Genomic DNA, 22,015 nt, shown 5'->3' with positions numbered 1-22,015 from the left:
GAGCTGTCAGTAAGCATTTACGATTGAGGGGGATGTCGTCTGCTGCATTAGTTACGGCACCTTATGTGACGTAGTTCTGCATACCACTTAAAACGATTTTCAGTCGTGTCCATATGTACACACTTCTACTTTGATGCAAAGTGTGAGACTGGGCTAGTTGGCAGTCCATGATTATGTGCGTGGCGCGACTGCAGGCAAAGGACAGAAAAGCATGACGGGGACAAACACTGACTTCCATCTCCAAGTTGTACTTCCGAGTCGGAAGTCAGCACCTGTCCGTCCTTCGTTCGCTGATGTGCTCTGCACATAATATACTTTGATGATGTTTCATCTACTTGATGTAGTTTGTGCTGTATAGATAGGATTCAGCACAAACGTGATGGAGAATATATGTGCAGTAGCTCACTTTGATGGTAATCAGTGCCTACACCTTACATATATGCTACAGATAAAATGTAGAGTAGAATGTAGGTAAAGTGCACAAGAATTGGTTTCTAGAAACACTGAAATAAAGAAAGAAAATATGCGGCAGATGCCTCAACAATTCGCTGTTAGTTAATAGTACAAGAACAGAAACGATCGCAAGTCGGCCATTTTGTTAGAGTTGTGGTAAACTCTCCGCTTGCTAAGTTGCGTACCTGGGTTGTATAGCAATTCTCTAATATATTTCTTTCAATTCATTTGTTTTTTGCCTGCAGTAGTTTGCTTGATGTGGTTACTTACATCTAACAAGGCAAGATGGTCGGAAGCAGTGCGTTCTTGCGGCTGCCGGATAGCCACCCATGTCAGACCGTCTGGTCAGGCGCCTTAAGTTTATTGTGCTGTTTTCACATGCATTACAGAGCACATGTAGAAACAGCACAATAAACACACTCATAACCCATGACCAGACAGCGCAATGAGCAACAATGCAAGTGGCCACGCGGACACTGTTGTGTCATTAGTTTTGGTCGATACTTGATACCCCTCTGGAAACCCTGTGAATTTCTGTGGCGCTGTTGTCCTCGTGCATATAATTGGGTGTCAGAAAATAAAGGGGATCATTCGTTGGATTATGGCTGGTTCGCACTCTTCTTCGTCAGCCCGTAGGCCACAATACCACACTGGCGACGAGGGTTCTAGATCGTTCTAACTTTTTTCTGAAGGCGTTATCTCCCCTGCAGTCACGCCGGCCACGTCACGAGTTTTCCCGGCCTCGCTCCACCACCACCGTTTCTGCCTGCAAAGGGCCGCCCACCGGTTTCATGGCCACAATGATTTTGCATGTTTGGCACCTTTTTTTTGGCATATGGAGCATCCAACTTCCCGCCCGAATGACACAAAGCCCTCCTTTTACACAGCCTGGGAATTGAAGGTCAGCGTATTTTCTTCGCTCTGCCATCCAAAGTCTCCGAACCCGTCCCGCTGGCTTCCACCGAGACAGCTTCCGATGAGGCCAAAATGTCGGCCACTGCCCCATCATCATATGAGCAAGCCGTCACTGCGTTAATGCAGCATTTTGCCTCGCCAAGCAACGTCGTCATAGAACACCATTGTTTCTGCCGCCGTCTTCAGCAGCCAGGCGAGGACATACAAGAGCATGTCGCCGCTTTACGAGAGCTTGCTGCTTCATGTTCTTTCATTGCCCTTGACGAATCCCTTCGCAACCAGTTTTTAGAAGGCATCATGTCACAACCCCTGCATGAACTGTTGCTTCTAGAAGATTCATCGCACTCCTTTTCATGTGCCGTGCTTTTGGCACAGCAACTGGAGCAGGCTGCTCAGCAAGTTCACGAGCTTGCACTTGGGTAGTTCAGCAGGTAATTTCACGAGGTGTTTGGCGTTCAGGGGATACAACCCAGCCGCACTCGTCTCGCCGTCAGTCTACTTGCCCTGAGCGCTGTCACGACTCAAACAAGGCGGCACCGCACTGTTTTCGTTGCAGTTCCCACCAGCAACGGCCCTCATCATCCTCCTGTCAGTGCAAGGTCAGCACAAGGCCAGTGGTGTTTTCACTGCGGTCGCCTTGGGCCCCACCACTCAGTCTGTAACAAACAGTAGCGTCATTGCACCGTTGCTGTTCATGAAGTCCATGTTTAAGCATTCTTACCGTGGTCGGTCCTGCTTGTGCTGGCATTTTCATGTCGACTCTGGATTGTCTGTTTCTATCCTGGGAGAGAACCTACTCCAGCAGTATTTTGTTTACGAGTTACTTCTTTCTGCTCTGCGAGTGAAGCTTCTCAATTATTCTAAGCGCTCCATTTCCGTACGTGGTTGCTTCTTCACGGAAGTCATGTTCAAGGGACACACGGCCTACCTCCTGTTCTACCTTGTGCCGAAAGGCACATCCATCCTCAGAATTGATGCGATCAAGGCTTTAGACCTTAACATTGAAGGGTCGCCTCTACATTGCTTTGAGACATCGACCACGCCAGCGACACCTGACTTGGCCCAGCTCTCAGGGCCATGCCAAGTTTCACCACCCAACCCTCTTCACAAGACCCTGTCTAGTGAGTTCAGCTCCTCCTTCACCCCAGGCCTTGGTCTCGCCAAGGGTTTTGTCCATCGGATCGAGATCCGACTTGCGGTGCCTCCTGCAGCATCGAAACTTCGGCGCCTCCCACTGAAACTTTGACCTCAAGTTTTGGAAGAGCTCCGTCGATTGGAAGAACTGGATGTCATCAAGCGTGTTAGTGCCTCAGAATGGGTGTCCTTCATCGTCGGGGTAAGGAAGAAGGACGGCAGCATTCGATTCTGTGTTTACCTCCGAGAACCTAACAGAGCAGTCATCGCCGACAGCTTCCTACTTCCTCAGATTGAAGAGCTCCTGAACCGCCTCGTCTGTGCCACTACCTTCTCCAAGCTGGATCTTGCATCCGCCTCATGCCAAGTACTGCTGCATCCCGAGAGCCGAGACTTGACTGAATTCGTGACTCACAACGGACTGTTCCATTTCAAGCGGGTAAGCTTTGGGCTGGCGTCTGCCCCCGCAGCCTTCCAGCAGTTGATGTCGCAGATTCTCAAAGGGCTCTCCGGCATTCTGTTTTACATTGACAATATCATTGTGTTTGGCAAGACCGAATAAGAGCACCTACTGAACTTGGCCACTGTTCTGCACTGCATCAAGGCAGTTGAACTCAAGCTCAATCACAAGTGCACCTTTTGCATCGAAAAATTGTTTTTCTTGGGCACAGAGTCACTGCCCAAGGCATCTCACCGCTGCCAAAAAAAAGTGGATTCTATCCTAAACACTCCCATTCCCACTGACGCCTCTGGTTTGCATTCATTTCTCGGCCTTGCCGAGTACTACGCCAAGTTTGTTCCCTGCCTTGATGTAGTCGTGGATCCGATGTGCGCTCTGCTCCGCAAGAATCAACCCTTCATATAGAGTGATGCGGTCGACGCTAGTTTTTGAAAGGTCAAGTTCCTGTAGTCATTCAGCAAAGTACTTCAGATGTTTGATCCCACTCTTCCAGTGGTTGTCTCCACAGATGCTTCTGACTGCGGCCTTGGTGCCGTTCTCCAACAAATGGATGGGTGCCCGCTACGCACAGTCGCCTTCGCATCTCGTACACTCTCCCCAGCAGATAGGAAGTATGCAGTTGGTGAATGAGAAGCACTCGCGGGCGTCTGGGCCTGCGAGCGTTGGCACACATGCCTCTGGGCATAGCGTTTCATACTTCATATGGACCACCAAGCCTTAGTCTCCCTTCTGTTGTCTCAAGGCTCAGGAAGACGCCCCCTTCACATTGCACACTGGTCTTCTGCTCCACAACTATACTGGTGAACGGGTGGTAGCAGCCGTGGATGTAGCGCAACAAGTGATTGACGAGGAAGCTGCGTGGCGACGGATGCGTAAGTAAGTGGTGTGGCGACAGGGTACTGCTGATGCTGCATTGGTAGAGCCTCAGCAACTTGGTCTCCAATAACCCGCACGGAGCGCAGGGGCGAGCTGTGTAGGATGCTGTTGCTGCAGCGGCTGCTGTTGGGGTAGCTCAGCGAAGAGTAGTAGAGAAAGCTGACGTGCACCTTCCTCCCGCACGAAAACTTGGATTTGTGTGAGGAGGGGGGAGCGATCAGAGAAGACTGTCATGAAAGAGAGGGCCTCGTCAGCCACTGAGGGGCGCCTGGTCAAATCACGCTGCCTCCTCAACTCGTCGTAGCTTTGGCACAAGTTTATGAGCTCTGCTACGGTGCGCAGGCTCTTGGCGATCAACATTTCGAAAATGTCATTGGCGATGCCCTTCAAAATGTGCTTCAATTTGTCATTTTCGGGCATAGAAGCATCCACACGTTTTCATAGGTCGAGAACCTCTTCGATATAACAGGTGAATGTTTCACCAGGTTGTTGCGCTTGCTCTCGTAACCGCTCCTTAGCGCGCAACTTGTAGCCGGCGGGGCGACCGAAAACTTCAGCGAAACTGGTCTTGAACGCATACCAGGACTGAAAATTGGCTTAGTGATTTTTAAACCACAGGTGAGCCACTCCTACAAGGTAGATGACGGCATTTAACTTGGCGGTATCGTCCCATTGATTGTGCAAGCTCACCCATTCATAGGTAGACAACCAGTCATTGACGTCCTGCTCATCCGTACCGCTGAAAACCGCTGGATGGCGTTGCAGGACAGTGCCAGAGCAGGCAACGGAGGGTGGTGGCGACGTCAGCTGGGGACAGTCAGGCATGACGGGAGGCAGAGTCCAAGACCGGAGTTCCAGGGTGTAGATGTTCTTGAATACCCCACACCTCCACGAATTGTAATGGGGTGTATTGAACAGTTCAGATGGTAGTGTCTATTCGTAACCAAGAAGGCAGGTGACGCAGAGCAGGAACAGCTGGTTGCCCGATCGGCTTATACTCGTGCTAAGCACTGGCAATCCGGCTGGCCCACTGGTTGCACTGCAGGCATGGAACAGACGATCTGGCTGGCCTTGTCCTTGTGCTCTTCTTCTTCATAAATACCACAAGGGGTCAGAGAATCAAGTTGCTGATGCACTGTCCCGCCTTCCATTGTCTGTTTCACAGGAAGATGCTTCGTTCAATGAAGAGGTTGTGTCTCTCATTGCTCCACTCTGCCTCACCAAAGAACAGTTCCAGCAGTCCCTGTGTGAAGATGCTACTTTGGAGCAAGTCAAGGCTTACGTCGCATCATCTTGGCATCCCCACAAGTCCAGCCCAGGTGAACTTCAGCGATTCTTCGCCATGCGCAATGAACTGTCTATGGTCAAAGACCTGCTTTTGTGTGGGGAATGGCTTGTAGTTCCTCCTTCCCTGACCCTACAGGTTATTTCCACCGCGCACGAAGCCCAGCTGGGATAGTTCGCACCAAGGCGCGACTATGAAAGTGGTTTTGGTGGCCTGGCATGGACAAGCAAGTGGAAATTGCCATCCACAACTGCATAGTCTGCCAGGCTGCAGACAAGAGTGCCAAGACAGCAATAACTCCACTGAAACCTGTGCCCCTGCCAGAGTGTCCATGGCAGAAGGTCGGCATTGACATCGTCAGTCCCATGGAAAGAGCGTCACACAAGTGCAGGTTCGCTATCACCCTCGTAGACTACTTTTCCAAGTGGCTTGAAGTACAGTTTTACAGCGAGGTGTCGACGTACACAGTGACAATCTTTCTGCTCTCAGTATTTTCTCGAAAGGGCTACCCCGATGAGGCTGTGTGTGACAAAGGGCCTCAGTTTTGTTCCCAAGAATTCAACCAGTTCCTGAAGGATCATGTCATTCGCCTCCCGCACTCTTCGGTGTACTACCCCCAGGTGAATGGACTTGTAGAATGATTCAACTGTGTTTTCAAGAACTTCGTGCAGACAGCTTTGCTGGAGCATTGACCACTCCACCCAGCAGTCATTGAATACCTTGGCATCTACTGGTGCACACCACACATGACCACGGGAGTTGCCCCAGCTCTGTTGCTGCATAGAAGGCTGCCGAGAACATGCCTGGATGTCGTCACGTATCCGTCATCTTCCTTCTTCAAGCACCCAGCTACCGAGCTCAATCAGTTGCGTCGTCAAGTGAAGCACAAGCAAGACAGCAGCAAGAAGTGGCCAGATTTTCGTTGAGCTGCGAAGAAGACTAACGTCGCAGTTGATGACTTCGTTCGGGTGAGGAAACACTCCGTCGCCTTCAAGGGAGACTCCTCGCTTGGCAGTTCCTGCAAAGTGCTGGAGCAGTATGAACAGTCCTCTTTCTGCCTCGATGATGGCAGGACCTGGAATGCATTCAAGCTTGCCAAAGCCCTTTGGGTCCCTGTACTCTGCATCCAGAGGAGACCTGGAATGCTCACAAGGCTAGCACACAGAGGTTCCCGTCACCGAGAAACTCTGGGCCACCAGCTGCTTGTGAGGCATCTCAAGCGCCGGCTGCGTCTCTGCCTGCTCCTGTGGCCACCCTTGCTACTCTTGACCCAGACACGCCTGAGCCACAAGCAGGTGTCTCAGCCTGCTGTTGTGGCCGACTGGCTACACCTGACCCGGACCCCCCCCCCCCCTGAACCACAACTGGGTACAGGTCCTGTTCGCTACAGCGATTATGTCTGGCAATTCTATTAGTTTTTTGTGTTCTTCTTCTATAGTTTATGTACGATGTAGGGTGCTGACAGATGCTAGACGTATCTACCAAGTGACTCGGAGCTGAGTTGTACAAACGAAAGACCACACCTTTATTGGACAACACCATATATACAGAACGCACGGCGCGTAGCGCCCTGTACATCCCTCCCCCAAGATATGCACACAAGAAACACCAAACACTTCACAAGTGAAGTCTTCTCAGAGTCTCGACTCGACGTCTAAACCTGGCGACTCTCACTGCACAATCATTGGAGACTTGTGGTGTTGCTGTTGCCGTGGTGTCTGTTACTGTGGTCTACTCTTCCTGCTCCTCGTGATTTTCACTCCGAGCTGGCTCATCGTTTGGTCCGAGTAGTGCAGTAGATGCATCCTATTACGCACAAGCACCGCATTGGGTGTTTCCACGACGTACGAGCAGGGCTTGGAGGCTGGGCTGAGGACACACGCCACATCCTTGATGTCTCGAACCCACACCATATCTCCCGGCTGCAGCGGAGGAAGGACAGTCGTGGCATGACGGCGATCAAAGTCTTTCTTCTGCTGCCTGCTCACCTCTTCAGCTTGGTACTTGACATCGTCTGGCGCAGGCCACTTTGGTTCCAGGCGGTCAACTGTCTTGGGAAGCCTGGTTCACAAGCTACGACCCAACAGTAGCTGCACTGGGCTGAACCCTGTGATGCCTGCAGTGTCTCTGTACGACAGAAGAGCCAGAAAAGGATCGTGTGCTTTCGCAAACAATTCTTTAATTGTATGCACTATGCTTTCAACTTCCCCGTTTGACTGCGGGTAGTTTGAACTTGAGGTGATGTGTTGGAAGCCATAGCCCTTCGCAAAAGCTGTGAAGGCATGTGAAGTAAATTGCGGTCCATTATCGCTTCGTACTACTGTGGGCATGCCAAAATGAGCAAAAATGCTTTTGACTGCCATTGATGACCACCTCAGAGTTCGTGCATTGCATGTAGATGACTTCAGGGTAGCGAGAACGATAATCAACTACTAGTAGGTAGTTGTGTCTCTTGTAACTAAACAAGTCCATTCCTACTTCTTGCCACGGTTGTTCTGGAGTCTTCGTTACCACCAATCGCTCACTTCTTTGCGCTTGTGTGACTGCACACTGTCTCCAGCGAGTGACTCTGTTGCATATTTGCTGTGAAAGTCCGTGCCACCACATGGAATCCTGGGCCCTTGGCCAGCATCGGTTAATTCCCTGGTGGCCTTCATAGATAAGTTCAAGCGTATCCTTTTGCAGCAAAGCCGGGATGACAAAAGCGATTACCTTTTAGCAGGACGCCATTGCACATTGTTTCGCTACATCAACGGCTACTGGCACAGATAATTGGCTTTCTCGTTCATGTTTTTCTCATTCAACATCTTCATGCAGCCATGCATGCAGAAGCGCTTTATCAAGAGTCAAGCCGGAAGTGCGGCAAAGTTGTTCTGATAACCTGCTGTCCAACAAACCAAAAATAAATCGGTCTCGAACGAGTCTGTCCTTGATGGACGGTGAGCCGTAGTTGCATCTTTTTACCATGTTCTGCAACACGGAATAAAAGTCTTTGACGCTTTTGTCTCCTTGCTGTGTCCACTTGTGAAAACGATAACTCTTGTGAACTTCGTTTAGTGGGCACACAAAATACGAGGTGAACTTGCTTTTAACAATGCTGTATGACTGAACTTCTTCGGCCGACAAGTTGAAAGACGGCAGCACGTGGCGAGCCTGAACACCCATGCAATAAAGAAGCGTTCGTACACAAACCTCGCCAGTAGGTTGGTGCAATCCTGTAGAGTAGGCATAGTCCTCGAACTGCTCAATCCAGGTAGACCATGCGCTTAGGTCAGCGAAGTCGAAGCACAATGGCTGTTGGAGTCCAGGTACCTCGGCAAACGCAGCGTCCACCTTGTTCGCTATCAGAGAGGGCGAACGGCGGCCACTTCTGACACCATGTACGATGTAGGGTGCTGACAGACACTAGCCGCGTCTACCCAAGTGACTCGGAGCCGAGTTGACTGAACGAATGCCCACACCTTTATTGGACAACACCATATTTATAGAATGCATGGCGCATAGTGCCCTCTAGAGTGTATGTCGTTTTGAGCATTTTGTAGAGATAATTGTTTTTTGTAGGGAGAGAATGGAGCTCTCATAGGTTTTGTATATGGAATTTGTAGTTGCTGCTGAGTGTACTTGCACTAAATTATGTTTGTTTGTTGTTGACCAGTTACCGTTCTTCATGCCTTATATTTCCCTTATGAGCACGAATTGTTCATGTACAAAGCACCTTGCAGTACTAACCTACTAACAGCTTACTAAACCACTGAAAGTTTTAATCGGCGTAATATGTTGTGTCGTTAGTTTTGGTCACTGCTTGATACCCGTCTGGAAACCCTGTGAACAACTGTGACGATGTTGTCCCCATGTATATAATTGGGTGTCAGAAAATAAAGGAGATCATATGTTGGGTTATGGCTAATTGGCTCTCTTTTTCGTTGGCCCGTAGGCCGTGATACCACAGGCGTGCAGCTTAAACTGAGTTTTCATTGCCTTTGAAATGTCTTCTTTCATCAGTTCTATAGCCACTGGCCAAGGGAGGAGATAAAATGTGGTCAATCCCTCTTTCATATGAATTGGTAGAACACGAACGTGAAACGTCTCTTCACAGAAGTTGTAGCATGTTTATTGTACGTGAAGAATTAAGTTACAGGTAGCCATCAGCAGCACCCTACTACTGCACAGAAATCTCTGACAACTGCCACACAAGTGAAAAATGTCGAATGACTCGCGAGAGGGAAACATCCCCCGGAAACACTGGATTGCACGCAACGGAGCACTGCGCACATCCGCCGTAAACCACAGGCGTTCGTTAACCACACAAGCGAAACCGAACGAGTTGTTAGTAAATCTCTTCGTGAGCTCACGGTCTGCTGCAGCGAAAGGTGCACAATTTGTGGGTTGGCGACTGTGTTGCAGATTTTCTTGGCATGCGGCATCCTGTTGGCAAGCGGTGTCCTGCTGCCAAGTCACTGCGGCGCAGGTACGAGCATTTCGGTCCGGCTTCGTAGTGTCTTGGGAAGCCAGTGAGTTGCGACGCACTCAGCTTCAGGAATGCGAGTGGCAGAGTTTGCAGCATGTGCTGCAAACACATTCTCCTTCACGCTGGTGTGTCTCTCGCAGGACCAAAGCGAGATTCGCCCGTCCGTGTTGTTGCCTTCTGCACCGCTTAGCACAACAGTGTTCTTAGTTGGTGCCATTGTAAGCGAAACAGTAGGTGGCATGTAAGCACTGCTGATGCATGTTGAAGCTGCACTCCATAGGCGATGAGGCATCACAGGCTAATCCGACGCAAAAGACAAACCATGTGTGGAAACTGCATCGTCACATCAGCAGAAAGCCTACACCTTGCCTATACCAGGCTACATTGCGTTGGAGCCTCCTCTGCAGTGAGTAAAGCACCTAACGCTGATACTACCGAAGCACTCACTGTCTGCGCTCGTTAATGTCATGATGCAGTACTTCGCTTCATTGCTCTCAGATGGAGGCGCCATCCCTGTCAAGGAGCCTAATTTACGCGTTCACGCTGACATCACTTCTTTAACAGGAAGTTGATTGGGGACTCCGGCATGTGTTAAAAAAGATATTCGGCGTACACTCTTACTGCAGATTAAATTAATGCTAAGCTAACCAAACTGGCAGTAGGAAAAGTAAACTTTCAAAGCCAATCAACAGCTTGTGATTCATCATACTAATGACCAATGAGGAAAAATTGTCTCCGAAGAGGTTGCTTTAACTCTGAGGTTCACTTAATCCGCCCTGCACATTTGTTGGGATCGAGGTGCCTCCCTGCGCCTCGTCCCCCAGCTTGCGAATTGTGCTTAGCTCGATTTCCGGGAACCGCCGCCGTAATGGCAACATGGCGGAAATGGCTAGCGTGCCGGAGCTAATTTCCCGTGCAAACCGTGCTTCTCTCTCCCCAGCTTGAATCACCGCATGAGCAAGTGTCACCGGAACGCACCCTGATTGGCCTCTTGAGTGGCGGCCCCCGGGCACCCTCTCCACCCGACCTCTCTTCCGCTGAGCGCTTCATTGCCGTGGCAGAGGCTCACAGGCCCGCAATGTGTTCACTACATGGGACCTTTGCTCCCGCGACTCCTCGTTCTCGCGCTTGGTGGACCGCTTAGCAGTTAGCCCTAGCGCAGCGGGAGCGCATACTCAATCAGTCTTGCGGTGATCCTTTGCCCGTAAGTGCCGTGACTGTCGGACTGTGCTGTATCTGGGGTGAATAAACCCGCGTTTGTTGGCGATCTGACTCTGAAGCCTCTGCGCCATGTTGGAGAGTTGACAAGCCCTGCCGTAGCGCTTTGTGCGTTGCGGAATGAAGGAGCGTCGCACCCATAGAGTTTCTAAATAAATACCCTAGAGGGAAATGTGGCGCTAGTGTCTACGGGGGCTCTCATGAGCGTTGCCTCAACCTACATGGGAATGATGAGAAGTACAGGCTATGGATTGACTTCGATCTTCAGACTAATGGCACTTGCTTGTGGTGCAGTAAACTAAGCTATACTCAAGTATTATCGCGTAAAATCTAATTTTATTTCTGCAGTGTATTATATAATGCACAACAGGTTACGTAAACTTTGTATGACTTTGAGATTGAAGCACGGTTTACTCTGTTTAACACCAGGACACACCAGGGTATGCATTCTTGTACAACTCTGTTCCCGATTAAGCACCAAAGAATAATAATTTATTTATTTTTACAACAGCAATAACAACCGTGCATGTACTTATATAAAAATACTCATCAAGTATCTATGGAAATAAAGATGTTGTATTGTGAGAAAGTGTTGCGCCCTTGAGAGGAATGCTACAAGTGTCGTCTGCTACGACACCTGTTCGCTGAGAACACAAGACTTTTCTCGCAGACGACAGGCCCTTGCGAACTCTCTCTCCCTGCTTTGAAAGGCTGTGTCGGCTGTCCCGATTGCTGAATGTCTTCAAGTACTTTTAAGCACATCTGCTGCTCTGGTAGCAGGGATGCTTAAGGCCTCCGACGAGTATGCTTCATTTTATTTTGTGTTGATGAACAGCTTCCGAAGCGTTATGGCGTGGCTTTGCACTTAACCATTTTGCGACACTAGACTACAGCCAGGAAGCAGCAACTTTTCCTACCACAGGTAAGTTTGTGTTCTCAAAGTCCTAAAGCATTTCAATGAGCACATAAACGACCAATGCATAATGAAGCCCTCAATAAAATTTGATTGTCAAGCCACTAGAAGTACAACTGTCTACGTCTTGGATCAGTAGTGCCTTCTTTTTCTTATCCTGAAGTTTCATAAAGCACATAACGCTACAGCGCCTACCTAACACACTTAACAAACCAAGGCCCAAACGGTCAAAACATGTTCTTTCAACGCTTACAATTCGTCAACGTTTACTAGTTCGCCAGTCAACAGAATGCGAATCCGTAGCCGGTACTTTCCATCATTCCTATGATGGTTGAACGATCGCAGTGCTAGATTTCCCTCTAGTTATACTAATATGAAACTCTATGGTCGCGCCCTTTCCTGACCGTCACTTAACAACCCATCTCCACACATTGTATGTTAGTTCACTCCAGTTCAGCACCTCCTGAAATAGTTTAGGAATGGTTTAGAAGGTGCCTACAGAGATAAGCTCAGTTTTACAGCTTTTTGATGTCTAAGACAAGCAAGTACATTTGTCTAGAAACTCCTGTCTAGCAACTGTGCCAGCTGTCCCAAAGCCTTGGCTTTTGCCTTCAATACCATTACTGTAGCGGTCACTGTTACTTGCAGCAGACTCCTACCAATGGACCTTCACACCTATCAAATTTCTAATCATAATTTATATTTTATGGTGCCGATGCTTGTCCATGTGGTTTCTTTAATCTCCAGTATAGGTACTAAGTCTTGCAGTAGAAGCCTCAGTTGTTTCTGCAGCTAGGTCTAAGGACTTGATCCACTGACCAGACTGAGTTCTTAGAAAAGTAAGCTTGTGGCAGTATATCTGCAATATGTTGTGGAGGTATGCTCTGCATGAGGCTGGGGCTGAAGGCAAGCTCCGGGTCTAGCCACACAGTCGTTTCATAGTACTCCCCAACCTGTAGCACGTGTATTTGCACCTACATTGGGTTTGGGTGAATAAGGCAACCAGCGGTGTCAACTCGAACAATGTTTATTGCCGTGAGTAATAAGCAACATTTGCATAGGGAAAGTCCACTTTGTAGAAGGTAATAAACAGACTTGCCTCAATGCGCTTAATAGTCGGGCAACGAGGCCACTCACGGATTATGGCAGGTATTCCTTAGGTCGGTGGTCCAGTTCCAAGTCGGGGCAACAGAGGGAGCGAGTCTCCCCCAGTGATGCTCTTTTATGCCTTTTTACCTTTGTGATCTTCCTTGTGCGTTGGATACCTTTCCCTTTCTCGCAGGTCGGGGGGGAAGGATGCGCACGTCGCAAGAGTGAGGGAGAACCGGGAGAGGGCACAGTGTGCCTGCCCTGTGTCTACGCCAGCCCTCCACACATCCACAGTGTGCAAACACGACAACATGAGTATGCCGGAGGAAATGGGCACATGTGCTCCCCACAATGTATAAGGACTCTGTACATAATGCCACAAGCTTACTTGCTCTGCAAGTTCAGTACTCGGCATCCCACCATTAAGATGCCTCTGGACTGGGTTCAATGTGACAGCTCCGAGTGTGTGCAGACACTGCCCTATGTCGGTTACATGTGCGAGGTAATGGGTGCCCATGGATTGTCGGCACATGCAGAATGTGAGTTGCTGTCAGCTTATTACATGCACTGTCCCGCTGAGTCGTGGGGCTCTCCCACATTTGGGTGCACACATTGTGCTAGGGCGCTATTGTCACCACTCTTATTTGAACCGAGCACCAGCAACAAGTTGTAACACTTGACAGGCAGGCTCGAAAAAGATAACAGTACAGTGATGCCAGTACTGCTGGCACACATATTGAGAGAAGAGGTGTCTCAATAAAGAAAATAACGAGGCTAATTGGTGCAACGTTGTATGCACAACAATTACAAAGGAGCAGGACAATGTATGTGAGCAACACTTACGAAGGAGCTGTCTAAAAAAGAAGTGTAACTCACATACAACAGCATCACATACTGCAGCACAGCACGCTCCAAATAAGAAAGGGCCAGCTCTCAGGAACTGTGATCCTACCCAAGCTAAATTGAACTCTTTTAAATCTAGGATAACTAGATCTAAGGTGCTGAAAAAAATTATTACAAATGAGTAAGTGCAATTACTCATATGTTATTTTTTTACTCTAGTACAGTTCCATGCATACTGAACCTCTGCAGCCAACAGCTGACAGCCTTCACTGAAATTCCCATTCTAGTATTTGCTTTTGGTTGTCTGTGATACTTTTTGCAATGAAGTAGCATTTAATGCAATCACTTAGTACTCTGCTTATATGCACTCCCCTCTTGAGTTTCCCCTCCCAATTTGATACAAAGTGTTTAGGCATGACTTGCCATACCATGTTGATGTACAAGGGGAATGAATTTCACTAAATCCTCCACTTCTAGTACCACCATTTTTGTTGCCACATACATACGGATATAGCCATTAAACTTCGGAACAACTTCAAAACGAGTTCTTTGACCCCAACAAGAGAGGTGATGGACAGGCAGCGCACCATGGTGAAATCCGTGCTGGTGCAGCCCCGACAGAACCTGCAGCACCTGTTTGCCCAGCCTTGCCACAGTGGCTGGAGCTAGCTGCTTGGGATGCCGGACGGTGCCGTACTTCCTGAGGTAACTGTCTCGGGGCTTGGCCTGCAATGTGAACCAGCATGTCCTGTCATGAAATTTCACTTGGCTCTTCTACTTACAGAAAACTGTTATGGCAACATTGTTATCATATGGCAAGAGATGTAGCTAGAAACGTTTACAGGTAGGCTAGTCTTAGAATGGTGGTCAACAAGCCAAAATGGCCGATGCCCTTTTTGCTGCCATAGGAATAACATCCTCATCACAATGTGTACATGCTTAGATACAAAGGCATTTAAGGAGTACTGACAGGAAATATTTTTCTTGTTTTTATTGGTGTATTTGTTTATGTGCACCGCCACCAATAGCAGTGGTGCCACCGTAATCGGTAGTCATCCCACTACAATCTACGTATTTGGTGCAGATGACATCAGTTGGGTGAGCTATCCGACTGGCTGAGCAGGTAGCATCATCGATAATTTTTCCAACTTTATGGTGAACAAACGTTGTTTGTAAACATTGGCATGTTGGTCGATTTGCTTATACCATAAAAAAAGCAAGAGAAAAAGAATGCACACTGACAATTTATCACTATACTCAAGCACTTCTGGAACACAGCAAGTGTGCTCTGGTTGTGTTATGATATGCTCCGTGATGACGCAAGCTGTGTGGTCAGTGTTGGTCTCAAGGTTTCTTTTTGTGAGGACCATGAATTGCCCTTGTTGTCTTGTAGGCTGCAAACATTGTGATTGCGACATCTTGTCTCTCTGCAAGGCGACAGGCGAGCAGAGTGGCTTCAGCACATCAGGCTGCTGGCATCTGATCGTCGTCAGGATGAACGTGGTAGCAGCCGTCACTTCATGCCGGAGGATTACTATCACAATAGCGAGCTTTAGCATGTCTGATATTCTAGTAAACACAGGCAGACTGGGTTTTTGCCAGATGGGTGGAGACGTGAGCATGAGCGGCCTGCAGGGTGCAACCACCTGGTGCCACACAACACAACGAGGCAAACACACAGCTAATATACCAGTAACCAAGTGTATTCTACTTTGCTGTTGGTGTAAATTTTTCAGCAGCAGCAGCGTAATCGTGAACATGTTGTCTTTTTAAATATTTAAAATGTTTTACACTTGGTTACAGCAATATTAGCTGTGTGTTTGGCTGGTTAAGTTCTACATCACCAGGTGGCTGCACCGTGCAGGCTGATCAGGCAGCTCACGTTTATGTTAAGGCCCCTTCATCACAGGGGTAGTAGTATGGGGGGGGCTATAGTTTATGCCTCCACTCATCCGTAAGAACTCCCAGCTCGCCTACATTTACCAGAATACTGACACTCGGCGCTGAGACAGAATGCTCACAACACATGCTGCTTGGATAGCTCTCACTGGGGATTGACAGCCAGGTGGCTAGCAGAGAGATTAAAGTGGCTTTGCGCACTGGCTCCGAGACTCCATGAGTAGACACCACAACACCGCATCATGACAGAGAGCCAGTGAAGGCAGAGCTTAACCCCGATCTCTCAGCGAATGAGTTGAGGAAGAAAAGTATGGCTAGGGAGGTGGGTAACTTGTAATAGCCCGTAGCTCTCTTAATATGCGATGCTTCATTTAAACTATGTCGCAATAGTTTTACTGTAGCTGTACCCTGTGTGTCTACAAAATTTGTCCAAACCATTTCAGGGACCTTTAATTATGTTACCTTTTAAAGGGGTCCTGAACTATCTCTTGGGCTTGGTACAAAAACATAGCCTGTGTATAGCATATGCTGCTGTGAACATCTTAGGCAAGTTTCTTAGACGTGCACGGTGCGTGGAGCTCGCAAGCGGAGCGTGAAGTCCCCTTTCTTTCAAACACTCCCTTTTCAACAGAACCCTGCTCCTCACTCTTTTCTGGATGCTTTATTTCGTAATATATCATATTCCCATACGAAGCTACTATTGGCCAATATCTGACATCAATCAAGAAGAGTGCGTGCTTCTTTCTACTGTTACTGTGTATATTTAGTGATGCAGTCTAATAAACATGCTGAAGTAAAGAAAAATCTGCTTTTGTATTTTGATAGTGATTCCATACTTCCGGAAGAAGCCGACTATTGTCTGCTCCTGCTTGGCTGCGGCCGCCCATGTAGGAATTAAACTTTGGCCACACTGCTTATTGGTGTCATAGCCGTCGAGTCTCGCTAATTTCGACTAGTTCTGAACGCTGAAATAGCCTCAAACCACACAAAACTTAAGGTCAGACCACACGCATACTCACTGCTGGCTGCTCCTGGTTGGACGCTTTGGCAGACTTATTGATGCGCTTCAAAATGTGCAAGTTGGATGTGGCTACTATAACACCGCTGCGCATACACACTACAGTTGCATGTATCTGCGGTCTGCTATGTAGCCTGGATACTGCAGCCGCTGCGAGGTGCCACGATGAGTCCGCTGACTGAGCGCATGGTCGCTCGCTAAGGACAGCCGTGTTGGTGCATCGTAGGCGTCAAAATCGGAAGTAGTGGCGTCTATGTTAACATTCAAAATCAAATTTGAACTGTGTGCTACAGTGACGATCAGTAGGCGGAGCGTTGTGGACACATTCTGCTCCTCTGTAGCGTTAGCTGTGCAAGGCATTGAAGAAGGAGTGGAAGCACCATGAATGGGGTGCTTAATTACCAATAACTTCTCTTCTGCTGAATGCACTGAAGCACTTTTTGTGGCAAAGTATTTCTGAAATAGCCTACCTTAACTTCAAGTGCATTTCTCCGCTTCAGTAATAAGTGGTTCAAGGCACCTGTAATGCGACCATTTCGAAACGTGCACCAAGAGCAGTGCTGCTCCGCACGTGGAAAGGGAGACTCATCACGTCATCGAAGCCTGTTGTGGCGGTCTCGTGGTACCAGATACCAATGGTGCACACGCATACACTATGGCCGTGGCATGGAAAGCCAAGTCCACGCTGCACTCGACATGACAAGAGAAGAGCACATGTCCCCCTGCGTTTTCAAGAAAAGCGCCCATCTGGACGGGTCAATTTACCAGCCTTTGGCAACGTGGTCACTGTACAGCCTTCAAACACTACACTGTGTTGACTGGCAGGCTCTTAAGTTGTTTGCGACACCACATGATTGTCACCTCTGCTTTTGGTGAAGTGTTGAGTATCGCTTTTCACGTATGAAGTCATGCTGCGCTTGATGCATGCTTTGAATGAGTCCTTTAAAATCTGCTGTAATTAAATACTTGTGGCACTCTCAAGAAATTGAGGCTTAGTACCACAATTATGCAATTGACAGATACGTTAAAAAATGGAAAAAGAAAAGCATAACACAACATTTTCATGTCAGTGCTCCATTAAAAAAATGAGCATGCAGAATTTAATAGAAACCTTCAAGGCTCTTTTCAGTAATGACTAACCAGTGCAATGTTAGACTCCCTTCTCTTGTGGCATGGGGAAACTGATGGCTTCCATGCAATGACAAAGCAAAATTAAAAATAAGTTCTGGACCGTCCTGCTGAGGCAAAGCATACCAGCACTGCTTGTAATGCTCAGCAACTGTGTGCAGGGTTAGGACCTTCCACCCTTGGTCAATGCACTCCTTTTCACTCACTGCCACATCTGCTATGCTTACTCGATTTCAATACAATCAGGGGATGCGAGCTGCAATCGAGGGCACATTGTAACTGAGTAAATGCAGCGTTTGTGAAAGCGCAATCTGTGAACATTAACATTGCAGTGAATTCTTGGCTGATAGCAGAAATTGCAAAACCACAGTGAATTCATTAGAATGAATTGCAGTATGTGACATACAAGGATCGTGCTGGCTTTCAGAACTATAAAATGTGAGCTCAAATCCTTAGGTCACTGCAACATGGGCTGGGATAACATACAAATATTACAATCTGGTTTATTGCATTAGCAATTATATGGACACTCCAGGCGCATTTCTGCTGTCGCCGTCGCCCTGAGGTTCCGTATGAGTGAAAGCGTGTGAGGGTGAGCCAGCAAACGCAGTTCAATTTCATGTGCGCGAGCGAGGAATGCAGCCCAAATGCGTGCCCTCTCCTGTGGAGCGCGAGGCAAGTATGTGATTTGAGAGAGGAGGGGTGTTCTCCGGCGGCTGCTACGGTGCCTCGTTGTCCTCCTTGCCCGCTGCTCCGTACAGAGTGAAGACAACCGCGGCATACACTACGGCATTGGTCACGCGAATCGCAGACGCCATAGTAGAAACTTTTGCAAACCCCGTAGGGATGAGTTGCTGGTGCTCGTATGTCTTGAAAGTGGTCTGCAACGTGGCTAAAGTGCACACCCGCGCATGCCTCATCTTCAAAGCCATCTGTGATATTTGCAGAGTGCGCATAGTGCCGATAGCACTACGCGCACTCTGGAAGCTGCAGATGCAAGGAGGTCAAATGGCTCGCAGCTTCTGCCGCGATTCCTAACTATCATTTTCATAGACAGTTTCCGCTGTCATCGAGCAATGTGTGTTCATGTTTACCTGTACGCGGGTGACACAGTCCTGGCTAATTTAGTTAAAACATGTTGACGAGCTAGTTGGTTTGAATCCATCAAAGAATATGTAAGCGCGACTGAACAAGGACGTAGAAAGAAGCAGAAACACAAAGACAGTGCTGTCTCTTGTGGGAGATACGGGGTTCTCCTCCATACTCTTGGGACAAAGGAACGACAACACAGTAGTGCAAACAGTCACAAGGGCATTTATTGCACCTTTCATAGATCCATGCCTGCTAGCCGAGTGGCTATCCACAAAACATGCCGATGGGCGCGCGACAAATCTAGAAGTCCGACTCACCGCGTCCTCGCGAGCGAATATGTTCGCTCCATGCTGGATCCCAACGCCTGGTCGTTCGCGTGTATAGTCACGCGAATCGTGGCGCGTTCGAAGGCGGCCACGCGAGGCGGTCTCGCAGATGCAACGGTCGCCGCGCGCTCGCGGGAGACGTCCTCCGCCGCGCGCCGACCCGCCGGGGAAGAGGGGCGCTGCACGCGCGGCAGGTCCGTGCGGCCTGCTGTCTCGAACCCAAGAGAGCGTGCCTTGTCTCTCCCGCCGAGGGTAACCCCGCAGCCGCGCAACACTAGCGCCATCTCTCGGACTGCGCCTGTACCACTCGGACCGCCGCGTGTGCGGCGAAGCCGCACTACAGAAGACGCGCTATGCGGGAAAAACATCAGGGGAGGCACGAGGGTCGCGCAACCCCACATCCCCCCAACCTTAAATCACTACATATTCCGGCGAAACATGTGACACGGTCTAACATCAACACGTGCTTTGCGAACAAGGTGGTACATGCAACAGTGGCCGCGCCGGGGAAATGTCCACACGCTGTCCATAACATGCGAGCCGACTGTCCTTGGGGTAGACCGCTGGCGACCGCCGGTCACCGCAGCAGCTTTGCGACTCGACGGCAGGATCCCAGGCCAGAACTCCGGAGACGACGACGCAGTAGTCGGTACGAGCAAGCGTCGCTCGCGCCGACGCGCCCAGCTGGCAAGAGCCGCCGTAGCTGTCGGTGACCGCTGGCTCCTTTGTCCGCCGCCGAGGGTTGTGAGCTGGATGCAGGAGGCCGCCGAAGTCGCAGCGCCGAACTGGCCACAGCATCATCGCCCCGGGGTGACTCGATCGTAGTCCGGGGCAGCCGCGCAGACGATGTGCAGGTGACAGCCAGCCAGGGGTGACTCCAATCACGCTGCGTACACTCAAAACACTCGGCAAACACTAAAGTAGTGCAAGGGAGAGGAATTCTGCATGCGCATCGCCCACGTGGTACGATGTTCAACTCGGCTAGCAAAAGATCGAGCAGCTACTCAGATGCTAAGTTCACGTGAACGAAGCTCGCTTTCTTGAGTCGAACGAGTAATTTTAATTCGTGCGAGGCTAAATAGAATGAGGGAAGCAAATTGCAACGCCTCAACGCCACGGTCCACCAGGTTGTGTCCCTCCACGTGTGACAGGCAGCTTCGTAAAGCCTTAGGCCTAAATCGTCGCTACTCTGACAACAACCGGCATCCAAAAACAACACCCAAAATGGGCGCACAACAGGCAGCCGCGAGGAGACGTTAGCTCTGTGAGGTGGTCCTACTCCGCTCGGTGCACACAGCATCCGAGTTGACGGCGCCCACCGTCCCAGACGGTGTCGGAGCGCCCGGTGCCAGGCCGCAATACCAGTCAGCCCGTCGTGGCACCCGTGGCCCGCGGCCACCCGGCTCCCAGAGCCGCGACTTCATCCGAGTCAAAGAGATAGAAGAAGCTATTTACATAAGAAATTCGGACCACCCACGAGGCTTCCGTACTCACTCGCTTCAGGCTTGCCACTGCTCCGCGGGCACTCAGCCTCGCTCTCCCAGGATGCAGACCACGTGGCTCTCGTACCGACGAATGTCATTAAAAAAAACACTTGCGAAAAAGGCTTAGCATGCTGATAAGTTCAAACACACTACAGCCACCGTCGCCTCGCTCAAGAAAGCACGCCGCCGACGCTAGCGATCAAAATCCACGCTAGGCCTACGCTTCGGTTCAAACAAAGGTCTTGAACGAAGCAACACTTAAAATTATCGTCCGATGCCCCAAGAGCCCCACGTTGGGCGCCAGATGTGGGAGATACGTGGTTCTCCTCCGTACTCTTGGGACAAAGGAACGACAACACAGTAGTGCAAACAGTCACAAGGGCATTTATTGCACCTTTCATAGATCAATGCCTGCTAGCCGAGTTGCTATCCCCAAAACATGCCGATGGGCGCGCGACAAATCTAGAAGTCCGACTCACCACGACCGCAAAGCGAGCGAATATGTTCGCCCCATGCTGGATCCCAACGCCTGGTCGTTCGCGTGTACAGTCACGCCAACGGTGTCCAAGGCGGCCACGCGAGACGGTCTCGCAGAACCATGGATTGGCGCGCGCGCGCGCGGTGCGTCCGGCGCTGTTCGCCGACCCGCCGGGAAAGAGGGTCGATTCACCCGCGGCACGGCACGTCCGTGCTGCTTGTTGTCTCCAACCCAAGAGAGCGCGCCTTGTCTCTCCCGCCGAGGGTAACCCCGCAGCCGCGCAACACTAGCGCCATCTCTCGGACTGCGCCTGTACCACTCGGACCGCCGCGTGTGCGGCGAAGCCGCACTACAGAAGACGCGCTATGCGGGAAAAACATCAGGGGAGGCGCGAGGGTCGCGCAACCCCACACTCTGTGTGTCTGTTTCTTTCAATGTTCTCATTGAGTCACGCTTACACATTCTATCATTGTTATTTTAATTAGTAAACGAATGTTTGCAAGTTTATACGGTTGCAGCGGTGGCATAGAGGTAGAGCATCCACCTCGTGTGCAAGAGGACCGTGGTTCGAATCGCAGTGCCATGCAATTTTCCACCGGATTAAAAAAAAAAGAATCCACATGTTGATAAAATTGCATAAACAGGCCTGGAGTGCGGCCTGATCCCGCTGACCAGAACCAGTTACACACTCCCTCCCCAGACCATGATTGGCCACCTTGGTGCAGTACTTGGCTACAACCTCCTATATGAATAAAACGATCAAACCCCGGCCATCAGTCCCCAGCAGCTGGGAAGCAACTCACCACGGCGGTGGCCAAACCTGTGATGCAGCAGAGGGTGCTAAGAATCTCTGGGTCCGAACAGGCCACCATTGGAATCTGAACCTGGCAACATTTAATGCTAGAACATTATCTAGTAAGGCGAGTCTAGCAGTGC

The 22,015-nt window shown here is 49.7% G+C and overlaps 1 protein-coding gene across 1 annotated transcript in view; it reads right to left on the bottom strand.

Moving 5' to 3' along the window:
- The window catches only part of LOC126521632 (PX domain-containing protein kinase-like protein), an 85,203-nt gene that overhangs the window by 33,727 nt on the left and 29,461 nt on the right, over positions 1 to 22,015 (bottom strand). Inside the window, exon 8 of the mRNA XM_050170333.3 lies at positions 14,242 to 14,380. Within this exon, the coding sequence (XP_050026290.1) occupies positions 14,242 to 14,380 (139 nt within the window). The remainder of the gene's footprint in view (positions 1 to 14,241; positions 14,381 to 22,015) is intronic.

This window comes from Dermacentor andersoni, chromosome 6, assembly GCF_023375885.2.
Source record: "Dermacentor andersoni chromosome 6, qqDerAnde1_hic_scaffold, whole genome shotgun sequence".
NCBI lineage: Eukaryota > Metazoa > Arthropoda > Arachnida > Ixodida > Ixodidae > Dermacentor > Dermacentor andersoni.
Note: the sequence above shows the minus strand (reverse complement) of the source record. Positions and strands in the feature narration are given on the sequence as shown.